General features: G+C 36.9%; 1 protein-coding gene across 1 annotated transcript in view; it reads right to left on the bottom strand.

Moving 5' to 3' along the window:
- Positions 1–20,927, bottom strand: part of LOC108798491 (WASH complex subunit FAM21-like) — a 36,910-nt gene that overhangs the window by 15,841 nt on the left and 142 nt on the right. Inside the window, exons 2-19 of the mRNA XM_018570254.1 lie at positions 19,385–19,549; positions 17,880–17,945; positions 16,437–16,610; positions 15,239–15,332; positions 13,810–13,889; positions 13,159–13,203; positions 12,388–12,480; positions 11,423–11,510; positions 11,190–11,258; positions 9,099–9,217; positions 8,887–8,956; positions 8,739–8,798; positions 7,945–8,097; positions 5,072–5,190; positions 4,539–4,631; positions 3,557–3,670; positions 1,222–1,344; positions 170–327 (exon numbers count right to left, since the gene is read on the bottom strand). Coding sequence (XP_018425756.1) covers positions 170–327; positions 1,222–1,344; positions 3,557–3,670; positions 4,539–4,631; positions 5,072–5,190; positions 7,945–8,097; positions 8,739–8,798; positions 8,887–8,956; positions 9,099–9,217; positions 11,190–11,258; positions 11,423–11,510; positions 12,388–12,480; positions 13,159–13,203; positions 13,810–13,889; positions 15,239–15,332; positions 16,437–16,610; positions 17,880–17,945; positions 19,385–19,549 — 1,883 coding nt within the window. The remainder of the gene's footprint in view (positions 1–169; positions 328–1,221; positions 1,345–3,556; positions 3,671–4,538; positions 4,632–5,071; positions 5,191–7,944; positions 8,098–8,738; positions 8,799–8,886; positions 8,957–9,098; positions 9,218–11,189; positions 11,259–11,422; positions 11,511–12,387; positions 12,481–13,158; positions 13,204–13,809; positions 13,890–15,238; positions 15,333–16,436; positions 16,611–17,879; positions 17,946–19,384; positions 19,550–20,927) is intronic.

Below are 20,927 nucleotides of genomic sequence, written 5' to 3'. Positions count from 1 at the left end.
AAAAAAAAAAAAAAAAAATATTATAGATGAACATTCTCTCAGCATGGGGCTCTGTGACCCAGAATGTTAATCTACAGACTGCGGCCTGAATGAGTTAAGGCTGAAAATTTGGTGCTGCCAGAAGATGCTTTATATATTATCAATCACACCACTAATAGTTAATCATTACCTGTCTTTTGTAATATCAAACAGATCATCTTCCTCGTTGGCATGAAATAAGCTGGATTTCTTCTCAGTTTTTTCCTCCTCCTTTGACTTTGGTGGAACCGAGGAGTCTGTCTTGTTCTTATCAGCTGGTTTAATGTCATGAGAGACTTTTACTGGCTCCTGTACAGTGATCGATGAATGAAACATTGTTATGGCTTGCTTGTGGCTTTTAAGACTTAAGACTGTACACTCACTGGCATATACTGTTATATACAGTATATACTGCAAACCATAATGTTCTTTATCTTACTACATTTGTAAAACATGTATACCTGTGTTATCAGTGCAGATGCCCAATTAAAAAAAACAAAACACTTTTTTGACAATACAAAATAAAAACAAAACACATAGTCCTGTATACAGCAGTGATAGGAATTGCTGCTAATCTGTTCTGAATACTGGGTTTTCCCACTGTTAGCAAAGAAGTGATAAGCGGCTCTTTAATCAGAGAGTAGTTGTCACAGACAAAAGGTGAGCCCAATATCCTTCTTTCTAAATAAATTAAAAAGGTAATAGCTCCCACAATGTAATCTACTGCTTTGGGGCATTTCAAAGTCTTGTTTTCATGGTGCATGAGCACTTGATGGGAATCTTTCTTCAAGATGTAGATGTGAATGTGATCATTTTAAATGTAGATACTCGTATGTATGTACTTTTTATTCCGATTTTAATTATAGCTTTTAAAGTTCACCTAAAGCCATGTGAACAGAATACAAAAGGTTTTTGTGAATGGACAAGGGGAGAGGAAAGGGAGTGTAAATGATAGGTACCCTTCACTATATGAGAGTCGCAAGGTATAACGCTGCCTGGATCCTGATCTAGGATAATCATCATCAGAGGTAAATTCTTTGTGCTGAGCACATTTTGTTGTGTTGGGGTGATTTTTTAAATCTATTTATAATGATGGGGATGTGTGTCGTGTGATTTTCCAAAGGCAGTGCAGCAATCACTTCTAACAGACAGTTCAGTTTTACATTTTAGTATTCCATTAATGCTAATGTCATAAAATCTCACCTCTTCATCACTGCTGAACAGAATAGACTTTTGGGATTTTGAGACTGCAGGTAATACGGGTTGCGGAACTGGTTTTGTAGCGGCAGGCATTGGCTTATGTTGTGGTGCAGCACCAAACAAGTCCTGAAACATTGCAGGATGGAAAAGCCAAAAACAGAAGATTTAAATGTTTTGCAAAAAAAAAAAATTATATATAATGTATATCCTGCAGTAGTAGCAATATTGAGAACAAACCTTTCTCAGACCATTTCAGGATCAAATGCTACTATAGTAATCATTTCTTCTTTTTGTGTATTGTTTACATTTCAACTCCATGACAGTTCTGACAAAACCATAAAAACGTCATCTGTGGCAATGTCATGGATTTAAAAATCAAAAGATCACCTGTCATAAAAGGAATACAGGGCCAGACTTTGCTAAATCAATTCAAAAAATGCTAGTTGCCAGGTTGTTATGCTGGCACCCATATGTCAACATTTTGAATCACTGACATAAACAAGAATGCATATTAAAGGAAGTCGGGAATTCTTATCTGTGCTCTTGTACTTAATGTAATGATGCAAAAAAAAAAAAAGGAGCTCAATATTGCCAGAAAGAACCTCAACATCAAATTAGGGAAATTTAACAACCCCATTATACATGGTGTACGGGAACAGTGTACAGTATTTAAAGATTCATGTACAGTATATTTTACATGATTTTTGCAGTGAAACATTTACAAGATTTAATCATTACTGAGTTTTCCCCACTATCAAAACCTTTGTAGCTTTGGATAAAGTTTCCATTGCCGTCTCTGTACCCATTGGAGAGTCTCACACTATGTGCCCTGGTGATCACTGTCACTGGGATTAAAAGTGAGGGAAATTCCACAATTTGGAAGGGTCATTGGAACAGGATCAGAGGGGTGATTGTCCGAATGGGGAACTCGTTTGGTTGCGACTGTCTAAGAGGGGATTTACCTTATTTTGGAGAGATTTCCTTCTATTTCCGGTCTATGGGAAAGGAAGTGAATGTAAATTTTCCAAAATGGAACACAGATAGAAAAAAACTGACAGGGGGTTTAAATCTTCTCTAGTTGATCTAAAATTGTTTTTGATTTAGATATACTTTAAAAAAAGTATAGAGAGACAGACAGAGAGGGTTTACCCGGGCATGACAAAACAAATGCCATGCATCAGGTGCTAGTATTAAGGTCTGGGCTTTTACCTTATTGCATTCTCTGCATTAGGGTAAAAACGGGCCAGCACCTTTTTTCTACCCCAGTCCCCTCCACACTTACCCGTCGGCTGCGCTCGTCCCAGCCGCCGGTCCGAAGAGATCCTCCGTTCCCCAAACTTCCGGGTTGCGGGGGGAGGATACTGATGGCAGAGGAGCCATAGGCTCCTCTGCCATCAAAGAGGGAAGGGGCGTTGCCTACCACAGGTCTGTGTGTGTCTATGGACGCACACAGCCACTGCAGAAACGAGCGGGCACGGGTGCCTCCATTAGCACAAAGGTGGCACCCTGCAGGGGGCGGGGGGAAGTACGCTGCGGGGAGCCACTAGAAATAGGAAAAAAAAAAAAAGAAAAAAAAAAAAAAAAAAAAAAAAAGTTAGGCTTTAATATCACTTTAAGACTAAGACAGCATGACACTTGACATGTCTATGCAAATATGTGATAATGTTCTGGAAGCTTAGGCTGAAAACAAGTATGGACCTAATTGTTTAATGCTAGATATTACATATCCTATACACCCAACAGTCCTTGTGTACCCCATGGATGCTGCCCACAGGGTTCAATAAACCCACAAGGGAGCTTAAGACCCCATTCACACTGAGCGACATGCAAATCGCGCGACTTTGAGCGACATTGAACGACATTGAGCGACGTTGAGCGACGTGTCGAGCGACATCTTCCTATTGGGCTGTATGCAATCAGGAGCAATATCGCTCTAAAAAAGGGTCATGTAGAAGCGACAAGCTACCAGCGATGAGCTACAAGCGATATTGAGCGACGAGATGTGAACAGCTACATTGAAATGTATTGGTGAAGCTACATAGAGCGATATAGTGCGGAAATATGAGCGATATCGCTGCAAAAATCGCGCGATAAATCGCTCAATGTGAACGGGGCCTCAGAGAGCACTGCAGTTCCTGTAAAAACAAAAGAGTTTCAGATACACAGCAAGCATGCCTTTAACAAAAAGCCAAAGAAATAATGTTAATACACCTTTAATAAAAGTATAAAGAAAGAACATAAATAAACTGGTAGAAAGAAATGCCTTTTATAATAACAAGATCTTGTGAATGAGCATAATTTTTTTTTTAGAAACAATTGTAGAAATGAAAAAGCTTACCTCATATTCATCATCAAAAAGAGACAAGGCTTTACTGGTCTTAGTTGCTGGGGCTGCTGATACTGCTGCTGCTATAGGTTTGCTGGCACCTTGACTTGGTGAAAACAAATCTGACTGATAAGACAAAAATTGATAATTAAAAATTGAGCAGAGTTAACCTAACATTGTGAAGAGATACAATGGCAGAAATAACAGAAAGAGATAATAGGGACATGGAGCATTTCTTGATTTTTCCAATTATAAAAAAAATCTCTAGCTCAAAACACTTTTTTTTCCCTTTTTACCGGCCAACTTAAACCACTTAATAGTTAAATAAAGACCTAAACCCTAACCAGTTGAAATTACTCTTTTCACCCATTGTTTATTCCTTTCTTGCCTCTCAGTGCTTCTGATTTCATCTAGCATTTTTTTTCCGCTCCATTCTTTGCTACACACTATTTCTCTGGACCAGTTTACCGTAGCGACAACAGTGGACCGTGCAAACACAGCATGTGTGTTGGAGCAACCATCTGTAGTCTCTATTGGCCACATGTGATATGGTAACAATGCACAAATACAGCTGGAAACAGCCGTCACCATATCGCAGGAAGTGCCGTCATAGCAGGATCACCAAGTATTCTTGTAATGAAAGCGGCAACCTTAGACTTGATATTAACATGTTAAAGCTTTAACAAAATTTTAGTGAGTTTAGATCAACTGTAAAAGGCTCCTCAGATTAGTTAATTAAAAGCAGGCATTGTGTTCAATATAAAAAGAGTGGTCAAGAAAAGAGTATTTTATTCCTTATGGAATGGGTGGATCATGTTAGTAGGTCTGGACATACCATTAAAAAGTGCAGGGGACCTTATACACACAAGTCTTGGACTAAGCTTAACATGGATTACATTATTTATCTGCACTGACAGCAAATTTGTGTGAGGTTTATTTCCGACAAGCAGACCTTCTAAATATTGTCCTGGATATGCTTTTCATTTGAGAATACCTCTGAATCATCCTCATCAGAGAACAGACCCTTGATATGCTTTTTGCTTAATGGTCCAGGTGGTTGAGGTTTTTCAGTAGGCATCTGTATAGTCTGGAACAAAACAAAGATTATAAATGTATAATTCAGCGGCATAACAAAATAATTACATTTACAAAGCTTTAAGTGCTTTCTGCTCATGATGTTGACAATGATGTCAACATTATTTCTTATAAAGAATCTGGAATCAAAGATCCAAAAGATACAGTTTACAATCCAGACCAAAGTTTTTTCAGCAGGGTATAGTCAGTCAATGAGGCTGGTACTGTATTTTAAGAAAATGCCCAAAGATTTTAAATACAGATATGCCATTTATAAATAAACCGAGATGCAGCATTTTGACAGCTCATTGGCGATCATTTGCTTACATTTGGCCCCACATTCTGGAGTTCCTCCTTACCACATATTTTATAGCAAGAATAGAGACATCCATAAACTATTTATATTATTGTACAACATTATAATAGCCAATACAACATCATCAGCATTCATACCTTTTTGTCCAGGTCTGCAGCCACTTTATTTTTGGTAATTGTAGCAGGAGGCATAGAAGGGTTGTCATTAAATAAGTCACCATCATCTACAAATAGATCGGCAGCTGGTTTGGCTTTAGCTGCAAAGGAGGAAGCACATGTTTAGGATGTTAAAGAACACCTGTAATGTAGCAATATATGTAATGTGTGATAGGGGGTGTTATACAAGTCAACAATACACTTGTATGTTGGCATTGTCAAGTTTAAGGCCTGCTCTAATCCTCTGAGCCTCCTTACTGCACGGCAGTTACTATGGCAGTGTGGTTGGGTTCAGCCTAGGGAAGCGTCATTACACAAAACACTCAACAGCTCATTTAAACAACTCAGATCTTCATTGTAGGTAGTAGCAAATGTACCAGAACATACTCTCCTTACAGCAAGAATATAAAATAGCAAATTGCCATAGTACAACATGACAAGTGTCAGCTATAAAAAAAATATCAAGGCAACTGGCAAAAGAGTTTCACTGGTCATCTGACTAGTTTCTCAATTCAGATTATTCTGAATTGAGAAAGATTGTTGGATGACCAGTGAAACGTCTTCAAGAAATATAAAGCAACTCAAGTTGCCTTGATTTATTTTTTACAGATATAGAATGACCTGGGTGGATGAGAACTTTCACAGGCATGACAGTTTTCCGTACATGAACTAGAAATCAGTATTAACAATTTGTTATATAAACCCGAGTCCCAGTACCAAAGGTCATTTACAGGTTGGAGCTGCTGGCTATAGAAACCAAACAGGTGTTTGTTTGCATTTCAAAACTGCTTAAAAAGCCAAATTGGAATGGATTAGTTATTGTATGCAGCATATTCAATTTTCTATGTATGTGTGTTTGCTACATCAGATCCTCCAGTTACAGGGCTGTGCCTCTAGTATACAGAGAAGATAACTGTTAAGATACAGTGACCTAGTTTCACGTAATTAGTTTAACTGTCATATATTTGTTGTGTAGGGCAGTCAAGTGTTTTGTTGATTTTGTACCCTCTTCTACAAGGGTCTAGCACACATGGACACTTATCTATGCCCAAGTAAAGACAAATGTGGTATACAATACCTATATATGGTGTTAACTTCAGGCAAAGAGCTAAACACACACGTTGAACTTAATATAAAAATATTTTATTTAAATCTATGCATTCAACTTTACGGTTCAGAAACCCTTGGCCTACAAGCAAGAAGGTACCAATAGTTCAAAGGGTTTCTAAACCCTCCTTTTTTTTGCATATATCTACTGCTAGCGAGCAGTAGATATATGCAAAAAGTAAAAAAAAAAAATTTAAAAAACGCGTTAAAAGCGGTTTAAACTTACCGCTGTCTTCGCTGCGTGCTCCCGTCCGAAAATCCGAAACTGTTTAGGTGGCCGCAAAACATCTTGGGGCGGGCGCATGCGCAGTTCGGATATTCGGCCGGGAGACGAGGAGAGACGCAAGGTAAGTCACGTGCACCCGCATGCAGACACCAGGGGACAGGAAGTGCCAGCAAGGACAGAGGAGTCAGCGCTGGATCGGAGACCCGCCGCAGCGCTGGAGAGAAGGCTGAAAAGGAGAGGAAAGAAGAGGAAGATCGGATTAAGAGACATCATTTAAGGTAAGTGTTTTACTTAACATTGGGGGGAGGGGGAAAACGATTTCACTTTAATGCCTGAAGCTTAAATAGCTTTCCCTGTCACTTCACTACTATATAGTCTCATTACTGAATAATAAAATGAGAAGTCCTCCATGGGGGATATCTTGCATGTTCATTTTAATTCCTATTGACTAATGTACATTCGGATGACAGTGCAGTGACTCTTAACCTGCTTCTGTAATTAGAAAAATGTACTAAAGTAAATATTTCAGGTAATTATACTAGCAGTATTTAAAGATTTGAAGCTGAACTTCAGAAAGTGGCCAGTACCTCAATGAACATTCAGAAAACCATTTTAGCAGATATGCTTTAATTAAAATATAAATAAATGTATTTTATTGCAACTAGTGAATGTACCTTATCTGTCATGAATTGAGCCTCCAGTAATTGCTTGCACAGAGGGTCTCAAGCTGAGACCAGGAGGATCAGAATTACAAACCAATCAGGTTCTGCTTCATGAACATGTGCCATCTTGTGAAATTATGTTTATTAGTAGCAAAAGCTTGCTAAACTGCAAGCTGGAAAAGTGTCAATATCTTCTTTATGTTATCCAGCCATGTACCACAGCAGGGAGGTGGGTATATGACAAGAATGTGTGATAATATTAGTCAGAGCCATATCCACATTACAGTATGTGCTTTAATGGTGAATTTAGCCATTTGGCTGAAGATGCACTTTGCCAGGTGCCCTGTAACAGTAAGATAAAAGCCATATGGTAGGCAATCTTTCCACCAATAAGGACTATTTCTTCACCGACATAGCATTCCAATGTGTATTGTAAACAGTGCAAGTGCTAACTTTTGCAAAGAGGAGACACTGGTTGTTTGGATGAAAGTTTTTAACCAAACCCTTTAAAAACCATCAATGAACCAAGGTTATAAATTGCTCTCATGAAGACCTGTAAATAGTCATACTGTCATATGAATTAACTGCAATTTATGTTTATTGCCATTTTGTAAAGGGTTAGGAATAGAAATGCATTTGGTAAAAAATCTAAATGAATGGCTTCAGAGGAACCCATTTGGAATGTTGTATTATTCTGCCAAATTGTGCAGTAAATATTTAACAAATAAGGAAATATATTCACAACACATCATCTACCACAATTAGCATAAAATCTTTACAGTAAAATATATAGAGGAAACACAAATGTAAAACAGTCAGTTGTAATTTCTTCCTGGGAGTTTCTATTGGTTTCATTTTACCTGCAGGCTGGGCTGGAGGTGATCCACCAAACATCACATCATCATCAAACAGACTTGTGTTCATCACAGGCTTTGGAGCAACATCCGTAGGAGTAGCAGGCTTTCTTTTTTCCTTGTCTGCCAAGATAGAGGGATTGATCACATTCTCTCCTCCTGCAAAAAACACAATACTTACATTATCCAAAACAACAGTTAAAATAGAGCTGCTAACAGGACAACCATAGAAACAATGTGACCCATTTGAACACCGTGTTCGCATGAAGGTAATCCCGTATGAGCTCCAAGTCACAAGTTAAGGACTCTCTCGCTTCCCACATGCGAGAGCACTGCCCAATTACATAGCACCAGGGCTGTAAATCAGAATCAAGGGGAGCCAGTCACATGCGACCCATACCCTGAAGTACCAGGTATTTCTCTTTGCTTCTAGCAGCCAAACAAAGAAGCAGGTGAATAAAGGGAAGCCGAGATTGTGTTGCTGGGCAGAAGGAATTTAAGTGAACCTGTTGCTCTCCCCTATATGAACAAAGTAACAGGTAGGAGTACTACTTTAAATCTTTGTGGTTTCAAAGTTGAGTACATAGTTTCATTACTGCAAAATGAGCAAATCTGTATTCTCAACAACCCAATCTGCAGGGAACTGCTGTATTTATTACTCTTGACTGCTGGGATCCATATACAGTGGGACTATCCCCAGATAAGGGAAATGTGCATTTACACACTTAGGAGAATCAGATCATCAAAATTCACCAGTGAAATATGCAAATCCGATTTTTCAATCAATTCCCTTTCCTTACCTGGGAAAAGGGAAACCCCTCCATATGGTGGCTTCTTTTTCACATCAGGACGCAACGTTTCTACAGACAATAAAAACAAAATTTAAAATCTGAAACAAAAAACACATAAAAAGGACAGGCATCGGATTCTCAAAAAAAATATTCCTACCTGGCCTGGCCACAGGTGCTGGCTCTGCTGGTTTGTGTTCCTTGGTTTGGAGGTCAGAGAAAAGAGCAGCCTGATGGTACATAAAGAATGTTAAAAATAAACGATCTAATCTATCTGATAATAGAATTGATGTTAAAGAAACAATTATTGTTACCCTATCAGACTCTGGAGACTTGATAGCAGAAAAAAAAAATCCATGTAGCTTTACTAACCTCTTCTTCTTCATCATCATCGTCAAAAAGTCCCTTTCCTCCACTGAAGAGACCTCCTTTATTGCCAAAGAAATCTTGATCAGTAAGTTTGGGTGGTTTGAACATGTCATCCTCTTCATCTAGAATGATGTGTAAAGAAGTACAAATGAAAAAACATGAAATCCATATACTTCATATTGTTTTATGATGTATAATGGAATAAGAAAGAAAGAAAGAAAGAAAGAAAGAAAGAAAGAAAGAAAGAAAGAAAGAAAGAAAGAAAGAAAGAAAGAAAGAAAGAAAGATAAAGTTTGAATTATTTTCTCTGCTGGTCATTGTCTGCAGGCCTACAATAAGAGTTATCATTACCTACTGAACATCATTGCAAAATAACTAGAGTACTCATAAATACACAGAGACCATCAAAACAGGCCACTAGCAATGGAAAACGACAGTACATGTAATGGATTCATGAGTCTAATAAGCACTTTTGTCAGATTTATAGAGGGCCCAACCCTGGAGACTTTTCTTGAGCAGCTTGGGTTGCATGTAATTGTGGATAAAAATTAGAATTATGGCATTTGAAGTTAAAAAAAAAAAAAAAAAAAAAAAAAAAAAAAAAAATAAAAAAAAAAAAAAGTTTAAAAAAAAAAAAAAGTTTAAAAAAAAAAAAAAGTTTAAAAAAAAAAAAAAGTTTAAAAAAAAAAAAAAGTTTAAAAAAAAAAAAAAGTTTAAAAAAAAAAAAAAGTTTAAAAAAAAAAAAAAGTTTAAAAAAAAAAAAAAGTTTAAAAAAAAAAAAAAGTTTAAAAAAAAAAAAAAGTTTAAAAAAAAAAAAAAGTTTAAAAAAAAAAAAAAGTTTAAAAAAAAAAAAAAGTTTAAAAAAAAAAAAAAGTTTAAAAAAAAAAAAAAGTTTAAAAAAAAAAAAAAGTTTAAAAAAAAAAAAAAGTTTAAAAAAAAAAAAAAGTTTAAAAAAAAAAAAAAGTTTAAAAAAAAAAAAAAGTTTAAAAAAAAAAAAAAGTTTAAAAAAAAAAAAAAGTTTAAAAAAAAAAAAAAGTTTAAAAAAAAAAAAAAGTTTAAAAAAAAAAAAAAGTTTAAAAAAAAAAAAAAGTTTAAAAAAAAAAAAAAGTTTAAAAAAAAAAAAAAGTTTAAAAAAAAAAAAAAGTTTAAAAAAAAAAAAAAGTTTAAAAAAAAAAAAAAGTTTAAAAAAAAAAAAAAGTTTAAAAAAAAAAAAAAGTTTAAAAAAAAAAAAAAGTTTAAAAAAAAAAAAAAGTTTAAAAAAAAAAAAAAGTTTAAAAAAAAAAAAAAGTTTAAAAAAAAAAAAAAGTTTAAAAAAAAAAAAAAGTTTAAAAAAAAAAAAAAGTTTAAAAAAAAAAAAAAGTTTAAAAAAAAAAAAAAGTTTAAAAAAAAAAAAAAGTTTAAAAAAAAAAAAAAGTTTAAAAAAAAAAAAAAGTTTAAAAAAAAAAAAAAGTTTAAAAAAAAAAAAAAGTTTAAAAAAAAAAAAAAGTTTAAAAAAAAAAAAAAGTTTAAAAAAAAAAAAAAGTTTAAAAAAAAAAAAAAGTTTAAAAAAAAAAAAAAGTTTAAAAAAAAAAAAAAGTTTAAAAAAAAAAAAAAGTTTAAAAAAAAAAAAAAGTTTAAAAAAAAAAAAAAGTTTAAAAAAAAAAAAAAGTTTAAAAAAAAAAAAAAGTTTAAAAAAAAAAAAAAGTTTAAAAAAAAAAAAAAGTTTAAAAAAAAAAAAAAGTTTAAAAAAAAAAAAAAGTTTAAAAAAAAAAAAAAGTTTAAAAAAAAAAAAAAGTTTAAAAAAAAAAAAAAGTTTAAAAAAAAAAAAAAGTTTAAAAAAAAAAAAAAGTTTAAAAAAAAAAAAAAGTTTAAAAAAAAAAAAAAGTTTAAAAAAAAAAAAAAGAAAAAAAAAAAAAAATAAAAAAAAAAAAAAAAAAAAAAAAAAAGAAGAACTCAAATACAGAATACTATCATTAATGTAATTAACCACGTACAGTTATCGCAAAAAAAGTTTGTTTCCAAAGTGATTCTTTAAAGTTTTATATCACAAACATTTAATAAAATAGATAGTACACATAGTTTGTTAATACTGCTTTAATATAAAGAATGCCCTACCATCAGATGGAAGCTTTTTAACTTCTTTTTTCACTTTTTCTTTCTTGACTTTGATTTCTGAGGATATAGCTAAAAAAAAAACAAAACAAAAAAAACACCAAAACCCACAGAAAGTGTATTAGACCTCTCAGCAATGCCAAATATGTGTCTGGACAGGTCATACAACATAGTTTTCTCCATAAATACTTTTCACAATCCATTAATGCGTGTGCGTGTGTCAGAAATGTACTTACATGGCTCATCTGCCTCCAGTCTTTTTGGAATTTCTGCTTGTATTCGGGCTGCCAGTTCATCAGCAAAAGATTTTGTTCTAGTCTTTGCCTGGGGCAAAAACAAATAATTAGCATTGGTGCTAGTTCCTAGGCTGACTCCATTTTACTCAGAGGAAAAGTATTGTCGTCATTGGTGCCAATTCCTAGGCTGGCTCCATTTTATTCAGGAGGAACAGTATTGTCGCCATTGGTGACAATTCCTAGGCTGGCTCCATTTTACTCAGGAGGAACAGTATTGTCGCCATTGGTGCCAATTCCTAGGCTGGCTCCATTTTACTCAGAGGAACAGTATTGTCGCCATTGGTGCTAGTTCCTAGGCTGCCTGCATTTTACTCAGAGGAACAGTATTGTCGTCATTGGTGCTAGTTCCTAGGCTGCCTGCATTTTACTCAGAGGAACAGTATTGTCGTCATTAGTGCTAGTTCCTAGGCTGACTCCAATTTTACCCAGAGGAACAGTATTGTTGCTAGTTCCTAAGCTGCCTGCATTTTACCCAGAGGAGCAGTATTGTCGTCATTGGCGCTAGCTCCTAGGCTGACTCTATTTTACTCAGAGGAACAGTATTGTCGCCATTGGTGCTAGTTCCTATGCTGATAGTGTACTGTGTATATGAAAAGTGACTCATCATGATGCAATTCAATTAATAGTTCTACAACAATATATAGTGGTCTGTGGCACGGTTTAAAACGAGTAAGCTCACCAAGGATATGAAAACAAAAGGCAATAGAATTCAGGTCAATTTTGAAGATACATGCTTGTGCCATTTTTTAGTCCATGAGGCAGTATAATACCTCTACAATAACTAGGAGCACCTTGAAATCAATGAGGTCAGTAAAGTAGCATGTAAACTTATCCTAGTAATGGTTTGTCAATGAAAATACAAACACTTATACAGAAAGAAGTTCAAAACAGATGGCATATCTTACAGATTTATCATTCTCCTCCTCCTCATCTTCTTTATCTGATTCTCCAAACAGGTCTGATCCATTATCTTCATCCTCATCACTCAGGGCTGTATGCTGGTGATATTGATAAAATAAAAGATGTAGAGGTCTAAATAATGCAGGCACAAAAGGAGCCAATTTATTACAGTACTTTGAATACAAACAGCCTGTGCTGCTCTTGAGCAATGAATCGCATTCTCTCACTTGAAGGGGTCCGTTTACAAAAAAAAACAAATATCCATAGCTATCCGTCCAGAGCGTATTAACCAGTTCTTGTGAGAATGGGGCAAAATCAAATGTTCTTAAGCTCAACTACCTACATATACGGAACTTTGGGAATCGGAAACATGTGTATCCATCTCTGAGGTCAAATGGGAAAGCCTTCAATTTATCTCACAGTCTCATCTCTGTAAGATATCATCTCTAGCTCATGTCCTATACAATAACACAAGTCTAAACTGTTCTCGAGATGGTACCCGACACCTGCTAGACTAAAATCCTTATACGCCTTGTGTTCTGACTCTGCTGGATGTGCCAGAATTTTCTGATGCACATACGGTGGGAATGCTTGTCTATTCGTACCTTTTGGGATAAAGTACTTCAACTTTAGAACTGTGCATATCATAAACGCCCCTAAACTTGCCCTACTGACTATTTTGCCTAATAAAATGTAGTAAAGCCATTTTAAATTTCTCACACACTAACAGTAAAGCCATCAGGCAATTAAAACCCAACTGTAAAAGGTATTCTCACCATTTTTTTCTCTTCTTCGGAGTTGTTGCCGAAATCCTCTTCAGACTCCTGTACACATACACAGGCAATATTTAGTGGAGCTAAAAGATTAATAATTATCTGAATGCCATTTAACCTCTTGCCGTCCGCTAGTTAAGAAAAAACGGACGGACGGCCTCCAAAAAAGGGTATAAAATTCATTTCAGTACAGCGCTGCATGACGGAATAAATGTCAGTCAAAGTACCGCAGCGCTGAATACTGAAAAATGGCCTGGATGGGAAGGGGGTTTAACACCGCGGATGTCAACTGGTTAAACTATGCAAAATAGAAGCATGTAAACATAACTTCATATTCAAAACACTTTGTCAGGAAATGCAAAGTACATTGCTGTAATTGAGGGATTTTAGGTAACTGGAGTTGTATTAGTGCACTATTGCACCAACACAGTTAGGTACTGTTTTATATTTGTACAGTACAGTTCCTTTTTTTTTTTTTTAAGAACAAGTGCTCAGGGCCTACCACCTATCATGGACACTCCTCAACTGAGTAATTAATCATACAATATTCCTGATAGGCGTGACCTGAATGATACTGATCATGAATAGGCGAGTACATAATTATCACAAGCTTCATGCTCAGCCTCAGATGCTCGAATAGATGTCTTGTCTTACCTCTTCATTATCTTTATCTTCTTCTTCATCCTCCTCCTCTTCACTATCAATAACGCTTCCTCTGTCATTATCTACAGAACCTTTTATTGACAGCAAAAAAAAAAGTCCATTAATGCACAATACAATTTTGCAACATATACATGCACAAATCATCTCTGAATTGGTGCCGACACTGTCCTTCCTTCTGGAGGGTGGCTACTTTAGTTCCCCATGGTCCCTGCACGTGCTGTAAAGTAGTCACCACCCCAAGCACAAATTCAGAGATGATTTGGGGATCTACAGCCGAGTGATGCACAAATAAGATACATTTCTGTTAATAGTTAAGATACTCAAATGCGTTTTTAAGATTTAACTCCTGGGTTTAGTGTCACTTTGAGTCAGCTAAGTCAGAGAAGCGGCTTTGCTGACTAATAAAAAGGTAATGGTGGACACCTTGTGATACGTAGTCTAGTTTTAAAGAGATCTGACAAGTCCATTTTAACAAAGGACAAATGTTTTAGTAAAATGCACAGATTCACAACAACAAACACCATACTGGAAATTCTGCATAGACTGCAGTGCTTCTGCACCATTGTTGTATCAACATTTCTACTGTTGGTGCAATTACTGTATAAATGAAATATAAAATAAGCAGTCAGACTACAAAATATATACAGTAAAACAAAAAACACATTGAAGGCAAAAGCTATTCAATGTGGCCACATATACAGTAGATACAGAGACCCGACAAAAACTCTTTCTGCTCTGATTCTCACCATCTAAATATGGCTGGATTTAAGCTTTAATTCATATATGTTTGTTTATTGAAAAAAAGATGACAAACCCCTTACAGAGACCCCCTACAGGATAGGATTACCTAAATATATAACCTTGTATTAAAAACTTAAAGCAAGACACTACGGCAAATATTATAAACAAAAAATGTGAAACACACAATACATTAAAACACTCCCCCTCTGGTGGTTAACATCAAGTCTCCTGTGAATTGCACATGCCCTCTTGTAAACATTACATAAGAATGTTAACAAAAGATCTCAGAGTTTATCTTTTAAAAGTTTAATTATATAGACACTTGAATTCTAATGTAGGTGTCACATATCAACCTGATCATTTTTGGTAAAGTTTCAGTGAAGTGATTTTTACTAAATTTTGATCACTTAGAACCACTGAACCAATTTTAAAGAATCAAAAAAGACAAAAAAACAATTGTTTTCAAACCAGTTGTGTGGGGTCATCAAACAATTGCGAAATGATCACTTTTGATCTTTGTTTACTTTTTGCCTAAAAACATTTTTTGATATTGAAAGTGAATGGATTGATGTAGACTACTTTTCTGTTTGTTTGTGCAGCAACAATCACTTCATAGGTAAATTGTTGTGTTTGTTAAAACTCATCTGATGTTCAGATCCCGTTAGAGTTATAAAATTACCTTCACTTGACAGGTCTCCAAGGCCAACGTCCTCTTGCTGCATAAACAATTGTGATCCAATTAAATAAGGCAGTGGCCGATCTATGTAAAGATCCTGAAAGGAGATTGGACATCAATCAAAAAGCCATGTAACATTCCATCAGGTACTACTGCTAAATTCTAATTAGCACAGCACCATACAATCATGTTTCCGGTTCCATCTAATTACTGTTAAAAGTAAAAAATAAAGGCAATTTCCAGCTGCTATGGATTAGTTATTTTCTTTTGAAGAAATGTCAGTTTGTGGCAGACATTAGTGGGTTACATCACCAACTGGTTTCTTATACTTATAAAAGCAAAATAGGCCAGCTATAGATCTGCTCCTAACTGTTGTACTACACCAGCCACATTTTTTTATAATAATAAATAATTGGTGAGTCTATCGATTATTGAGCAATCCCTTGTCTGGTCCATGTCAAGCGAGTATACCTGGGAAATAGAAGGCAGAGAGCTTGGCCCCGCAATTTCAGGTTTTTGGTGCAGTGATAAGATTTTTCACAGAAGGAAAACCCCCCACATCGATCCAGGATATACAATGAGTGGCCAGATTATTATGACCACCTGACGTTTGTAGGCAAATTAGCTACAATTAGCTATAATTTCGCGCTGAAGTTAGCTAGTGGGCGAGACCATTATAAATAGGGTAGCAGGTTGTTTACCACGACAGTAGAAGTTAATTTTTTTCTGAAGATATGGGTAAACAACGCGATTTAACAGCCTTTGAACGTGGGATGATTGTTGGCGCTGGGAGCCATGGAGCGATCATCAGCAAAACAGCAGGATTCGTTAAATGTTCAAGAGCAGCTGTTAACTGCTTGAAGGCCAGGTGTTTATGGGGCGCACGTCTCGGGGCTTCATACAAGCGATCCGCCGGCTCTATAGCTTAAAAGACTCTACTTATAGTTTAAAGACTTGACTGTCAGCCGAAAATCTGGGTCTGAATGTGCGAATTGTGGCCGTCAGCGACTAGTCAATGTTAGGGCAGAACGGAGAGCGGCAAGACTGGTACAAGACAACAGAAGGGCAACAGTGCAGTGTCAGATTCCTCGCATCACCTTTCAACATCTCGTGGAGTCACGAGGCGGCCCAACGAAGTCATCTCGTGCCCCAACGAAGTACTGATGGGGTGGTCATAATAATTATCACAGTCCTAACTTACCTTTGGCTCCAGAATAGTGTCAACCCTTTCATTTACTTCCTCATCTTCAGAATCAGAATTTCCTGCCTTGATATCTAGCTGTTCAAATGCAGTTTCCAGTACTCGTAGTCCATAATTCACAGCTTCCTGGATTTTCGGAATCAATTCGGCTTCCTTCTGTTCTCTGGTCTTCTCCTTAAAGAAAAAGTATTTAAATGGGAAAAACGTAAAAATTATTGCTACCTGATAGTTCACCTGATGAAAATAAATCTTTTTTTTGCCTAAGTTATTTAAAAAGAAGAGTACTGGCATATGCTGGGAAAACAGTCAGTCCCTAAAGTCGGCCTTTTTATTATTGTGCCTTTCACCAATAACCGGGCTTGGCAATACCAGTGTTGGTTTTCAAATAGGTCCCAGTGGATTCCCTTGGATCCTAGACCCAGGCATGTAAACATGGCATTGAGGTGCTTTTAATGGGAGTGGGATTAAGCTTCTACTCGCCTTGTACTATTTTCCATCCACTGCCAATTAATGGCATAGTCTTAGTGGACAGTACAAGCTCTGGCATTTAGTTGAATAACTACACTTCAGCATGTTCACTATTTGGGCCAGGTAAGGTTCAAATAAAACCTATTTACCAATTTTATTAAATAAAACCTATTTACCAATTGCCATCCTAGCACAGGATATCTGAATCTGCCTGCTGTAGAATTCCTTTATCACTTTGATAATTATCCAGTAAGTATGGCCAACACCTTTTTTATATTATTATTATTATTATACAGGATTTATATAGCGCCAACAGTTTGCGCAGCGCTTTACAATATAAGGAAGACATTACAATCACAATACAATTCAAGACAAGATGGTAAGGAGGGCCCTTCCCATGAGGGCGTACATCCTAAAAGGGAGGGGGAAGTGATACATGAGGTAGCTATGTGGGGATGAATTGTTTGAGAATGTGATTATATAGTTGTGTATAGCGTAGGGACAGCTTAAAACCCGTCAGGTAATTTTTTTACTGTCTGTGTAGAACTGGGGACATTTCCTTTCACAATCTGCCCCAGAGTAGCAACAGGAAGTTAGTGGAAATCTGCCAAAGCCAAGGGAATCACCCTGCTAGCTGTCCCTGGATCAGGTGTTGCCATTGGAAGATTTCCCCTCACCTCTCACAAACAGCAATAAAAATTTGACAGAAGGTCTATCCTTTCCCCACTCTATCAAAAATTAAATTTGTCCTAGAGATACACTTAAGGTCAACATGCTCTACATATGGAATAATGTGCCCCTGTATATAAGAAAGTTAGAATTCACCAAGTTCAGTTATCATATAAAGACACAAGGCCACACGTTTGTCCTAATATGCTCATTATTTATTGCAAGTCCTTACTGACACTTACAACAATATCTACAGACACAGAGACTGTGACAGACACACACATAATGAAATTGTATAGAACCTACTTGTTCAGGCTTCTCTCCCTGCTCAGGCTTTACGATATGTTCTTCAACCTCTTCATCATACACTCGCTAAAAACAAAAATGTTACAATGAAATTAGGGCTGATAATGATTAAAATTTTCGTGTTTCGTGTGTGATTATCCACTTGGGGAAGGAGGGAGGAGGCCGGTGACGTCGATGTCCGTGACATCACCGGATCGCTGACGGGACTCCCGGAAGCCGGCGGAGAGGTAATTGTTCTCATTAGCGATCAAAATTATTTTAATCGATCAAAAAGTTTAACGATTAATCGAGAAATTAATCTTTAATTTACACAGCCCTAAATTAAATACAAAGTCATTTCAGCCTGGTACTGAGGGAAACAGGTCAGATGCCACTGCAGACCTCCTTCTGAAACTACTAGTTGCCTGGCTTAAATACTTTCAGTCACCAGCCTGTAACAAGCGTGCATCAAGTTAGGTCAGAACTCACAAAATTCCACTTTTGTTTTGGGTCAACGCTCAATGTCCTGAAGACAATGGATCAGTTTGACAATCAGAAAATAAGCATTTCCAGAAGGAAAAAAATAGCAGTGCTGAAAATACCCTGCGTTGCAGATTTACTGTAAAGAACTCTAGGAAAATATTTTTATTAACCCTTGTAGTGGGGCTACCCTTGCACTGCAAGGGTTAACTGCTCGTTTTTGTCTATGTTTAAAAAAACCCTTACCCTGGTCCTTCCAGCCTCTCTCCCCCTCCTCTGCAGCGGCCTAAGGTCCTGTAAATCATCATGTATATACACAGTGTAAGACAGGCGTGAGAACGCTGAAGAACATTCCAATGCTGCAACACAGGTAAAGACAGTCTGGAGGAAGCGCTGTGATAGCTTGTCTGCTCGAAGCTTCAGGTGAGTCTAACTTTGATATTTTTGAAACTAGACCAAAACATAGCAGTTAACCCTTTCAGTGTGGGGGTGTAGACCCACTGTGAGGGTTAAGAAAAAGTTTTCCTGGAGTTCTTTAAATAATACATCAAAATGAGTCAAGTTCACCTACCATCTGTACACAATAAATCAACACGATTTGACTGAATTAATCACACCCACTTATCGATTAGTAGCTGTGCAAGTATTATAAGTTTGCAGTATCATTGCCACAGTTATGAAGAAAAGGCCTAAGCCCCCGTTCACCTCTGTGCGCTGTGGCAACGTGTGTGAAGATGCTGCAGTGCACCAAAACACGTATCACTTTGCAATGCCATTCATTGTTACTGGCACTCCACTGCACCTTCCTGCACCACGTGAATAAAATTGCACCAAGAAGCATGGTAAACAGCTCACTGAAGTGACTGGCTTGTCCTATAAGCGACACGTGAAAAAAAAAAAAGCGAACACATGCTGTTGCACTCACGCAACTGTGCAAGGGGGTTAATGGGTGTTAATGGTTAGATCTCACTAGAATAGTGCCAATATTGGCAAATTGATCATTTCTGTGTTGCAGCTTCCCTATGAGGCAGAGCATGGCTACTTACATTTTCAATGAACTGCGTGTTCGATAACATAAGGAAATCATTGAAGACATTGTGTAGTCTGCAGTCAGTGCTTTTTACTTCATGAACCAGTCCATCCAACTGCTTCTCAATCTCGTGCGTTTTTGATATAGTTTGCTGGGAGAATTCCTTAAGAAAATTCAAGAGCTAGAAGAAAATAGAAATAGTGTTTATGCTACATGTACTGCAACCATGGGGAAAACAAAAACTTGAATAAAGAGGAACAATAAAGCAATCTATGTACATAATGTGCTTTTTTTTACGTCCGTCCATTGTATATAAACAGATTGACTGCATGCTCTTGGATGCGGGTCACTGTACATAAACAGCGTTTGTTTTTTTTCCTGCTCATGCGCATCCCCTTGCATGTGCACGAGTAGGACAATGTTAACATTTCTTACAGTCAGTGATGACTGTTACATACAAGAATTTGGGTGGCTATAGAGCCTGATCACTTGTATGGTGCAGGATGCCAGCCCACCCCCCTTAGCTGGCTATCCCCAGCCCCTCGCACGTGCATAGGACTGGCATGGTGGGTTTGTGTACATTGATTGGAGAAAAATCAGCACACTTCCAGCAGCTGATCTCCCCTCCGATCACTGAAAGCGGAAGTGATGATAAACTGATGAATTACGCCACTTCCAGGCTGTCGTTTTTCCAGCTGCTGTGGCCAGAGAAGAAACTGGTGAAGCAGATCTTGAGGGTCCCTAAGTGACATTAGGGGTCTAATGGATGCAACTGATCGGGCCGGAAGGGAATGTGTCACTTACAGTGTTGCGCAAACTCGGTCCACACCAAGCCCAAACACATCCCTATCTAGGTTTACAGGGGTTATGTTATAATGTGCAACTAAAACTTAAGGTGAGAAAGCACTTGTTTTATCACATGTACTGTACGTCACCACATTTGTTTTATTACATATACTGTACATTCACCACATTTGTTTTATCACATGTACTGTACATTCACCACACCTTTTGTAGTCACGGCCATTGTCAGTGAAAAATAAAGTGAGTGGAAATGCAAAATATTAGCATCGTCACCAGAGTAAGCGGTAACAAACAGTTGGGAACACCTTGACACATGGGTGGGCAACCTCGGCCCTCCAGCTGTGCTTTCACCTCAAATTCCATCATGCCTCTGCCCCTGGGAATCATGCCTGTGGCTGTCAGAGTCTTGCAATGTTTCATGGGACTTGTAGTTCCACAACAGATGGAAGGCTGCAGTTGTCCACCCCTGCTTTAGCAGGTGACAACTGTCTATGAGTAGGATTCTTCTCACATTAAGAGATTTACAATAACTTCCTGTTCCACTAGACAGGAAGTGAAGAGAAATTTCCCCAATAGGCAAAAAAAAAAATGAACTTGAACTTGAGTTTTGTAACCCTTCTCCATCATATCTGAAAGTAGAAAAAAAAGGTTAGTCTATCTACACTTTAAAGTGATTGATGTGAGCGAGTGACCATCACATAAGGGTCTCGGGGATCCTCATGGAGAATAACAGAGAAGTACGGGCACAGATCCGT

This window comes from Nanorana parkeri, unplaced genomic scaffold (assembly GCF_000935625.1).
Source record: "Nanorana parkeri isolate BGI_ZX_2015 unplaced genomic scaffold, ASM93562v1 scaffold1488, whole genome shotgun sequence".
NCBI lineage: Eukaryota > Metazoa > Chordata > Amphibia > Anura > Dicroglossidae > Nanorana > Nanorana parkeri.
Note: the sequence above shows the minus strand (reverse complement) of the source record. Positions and strands in the feature narration are given on the sequence as shown.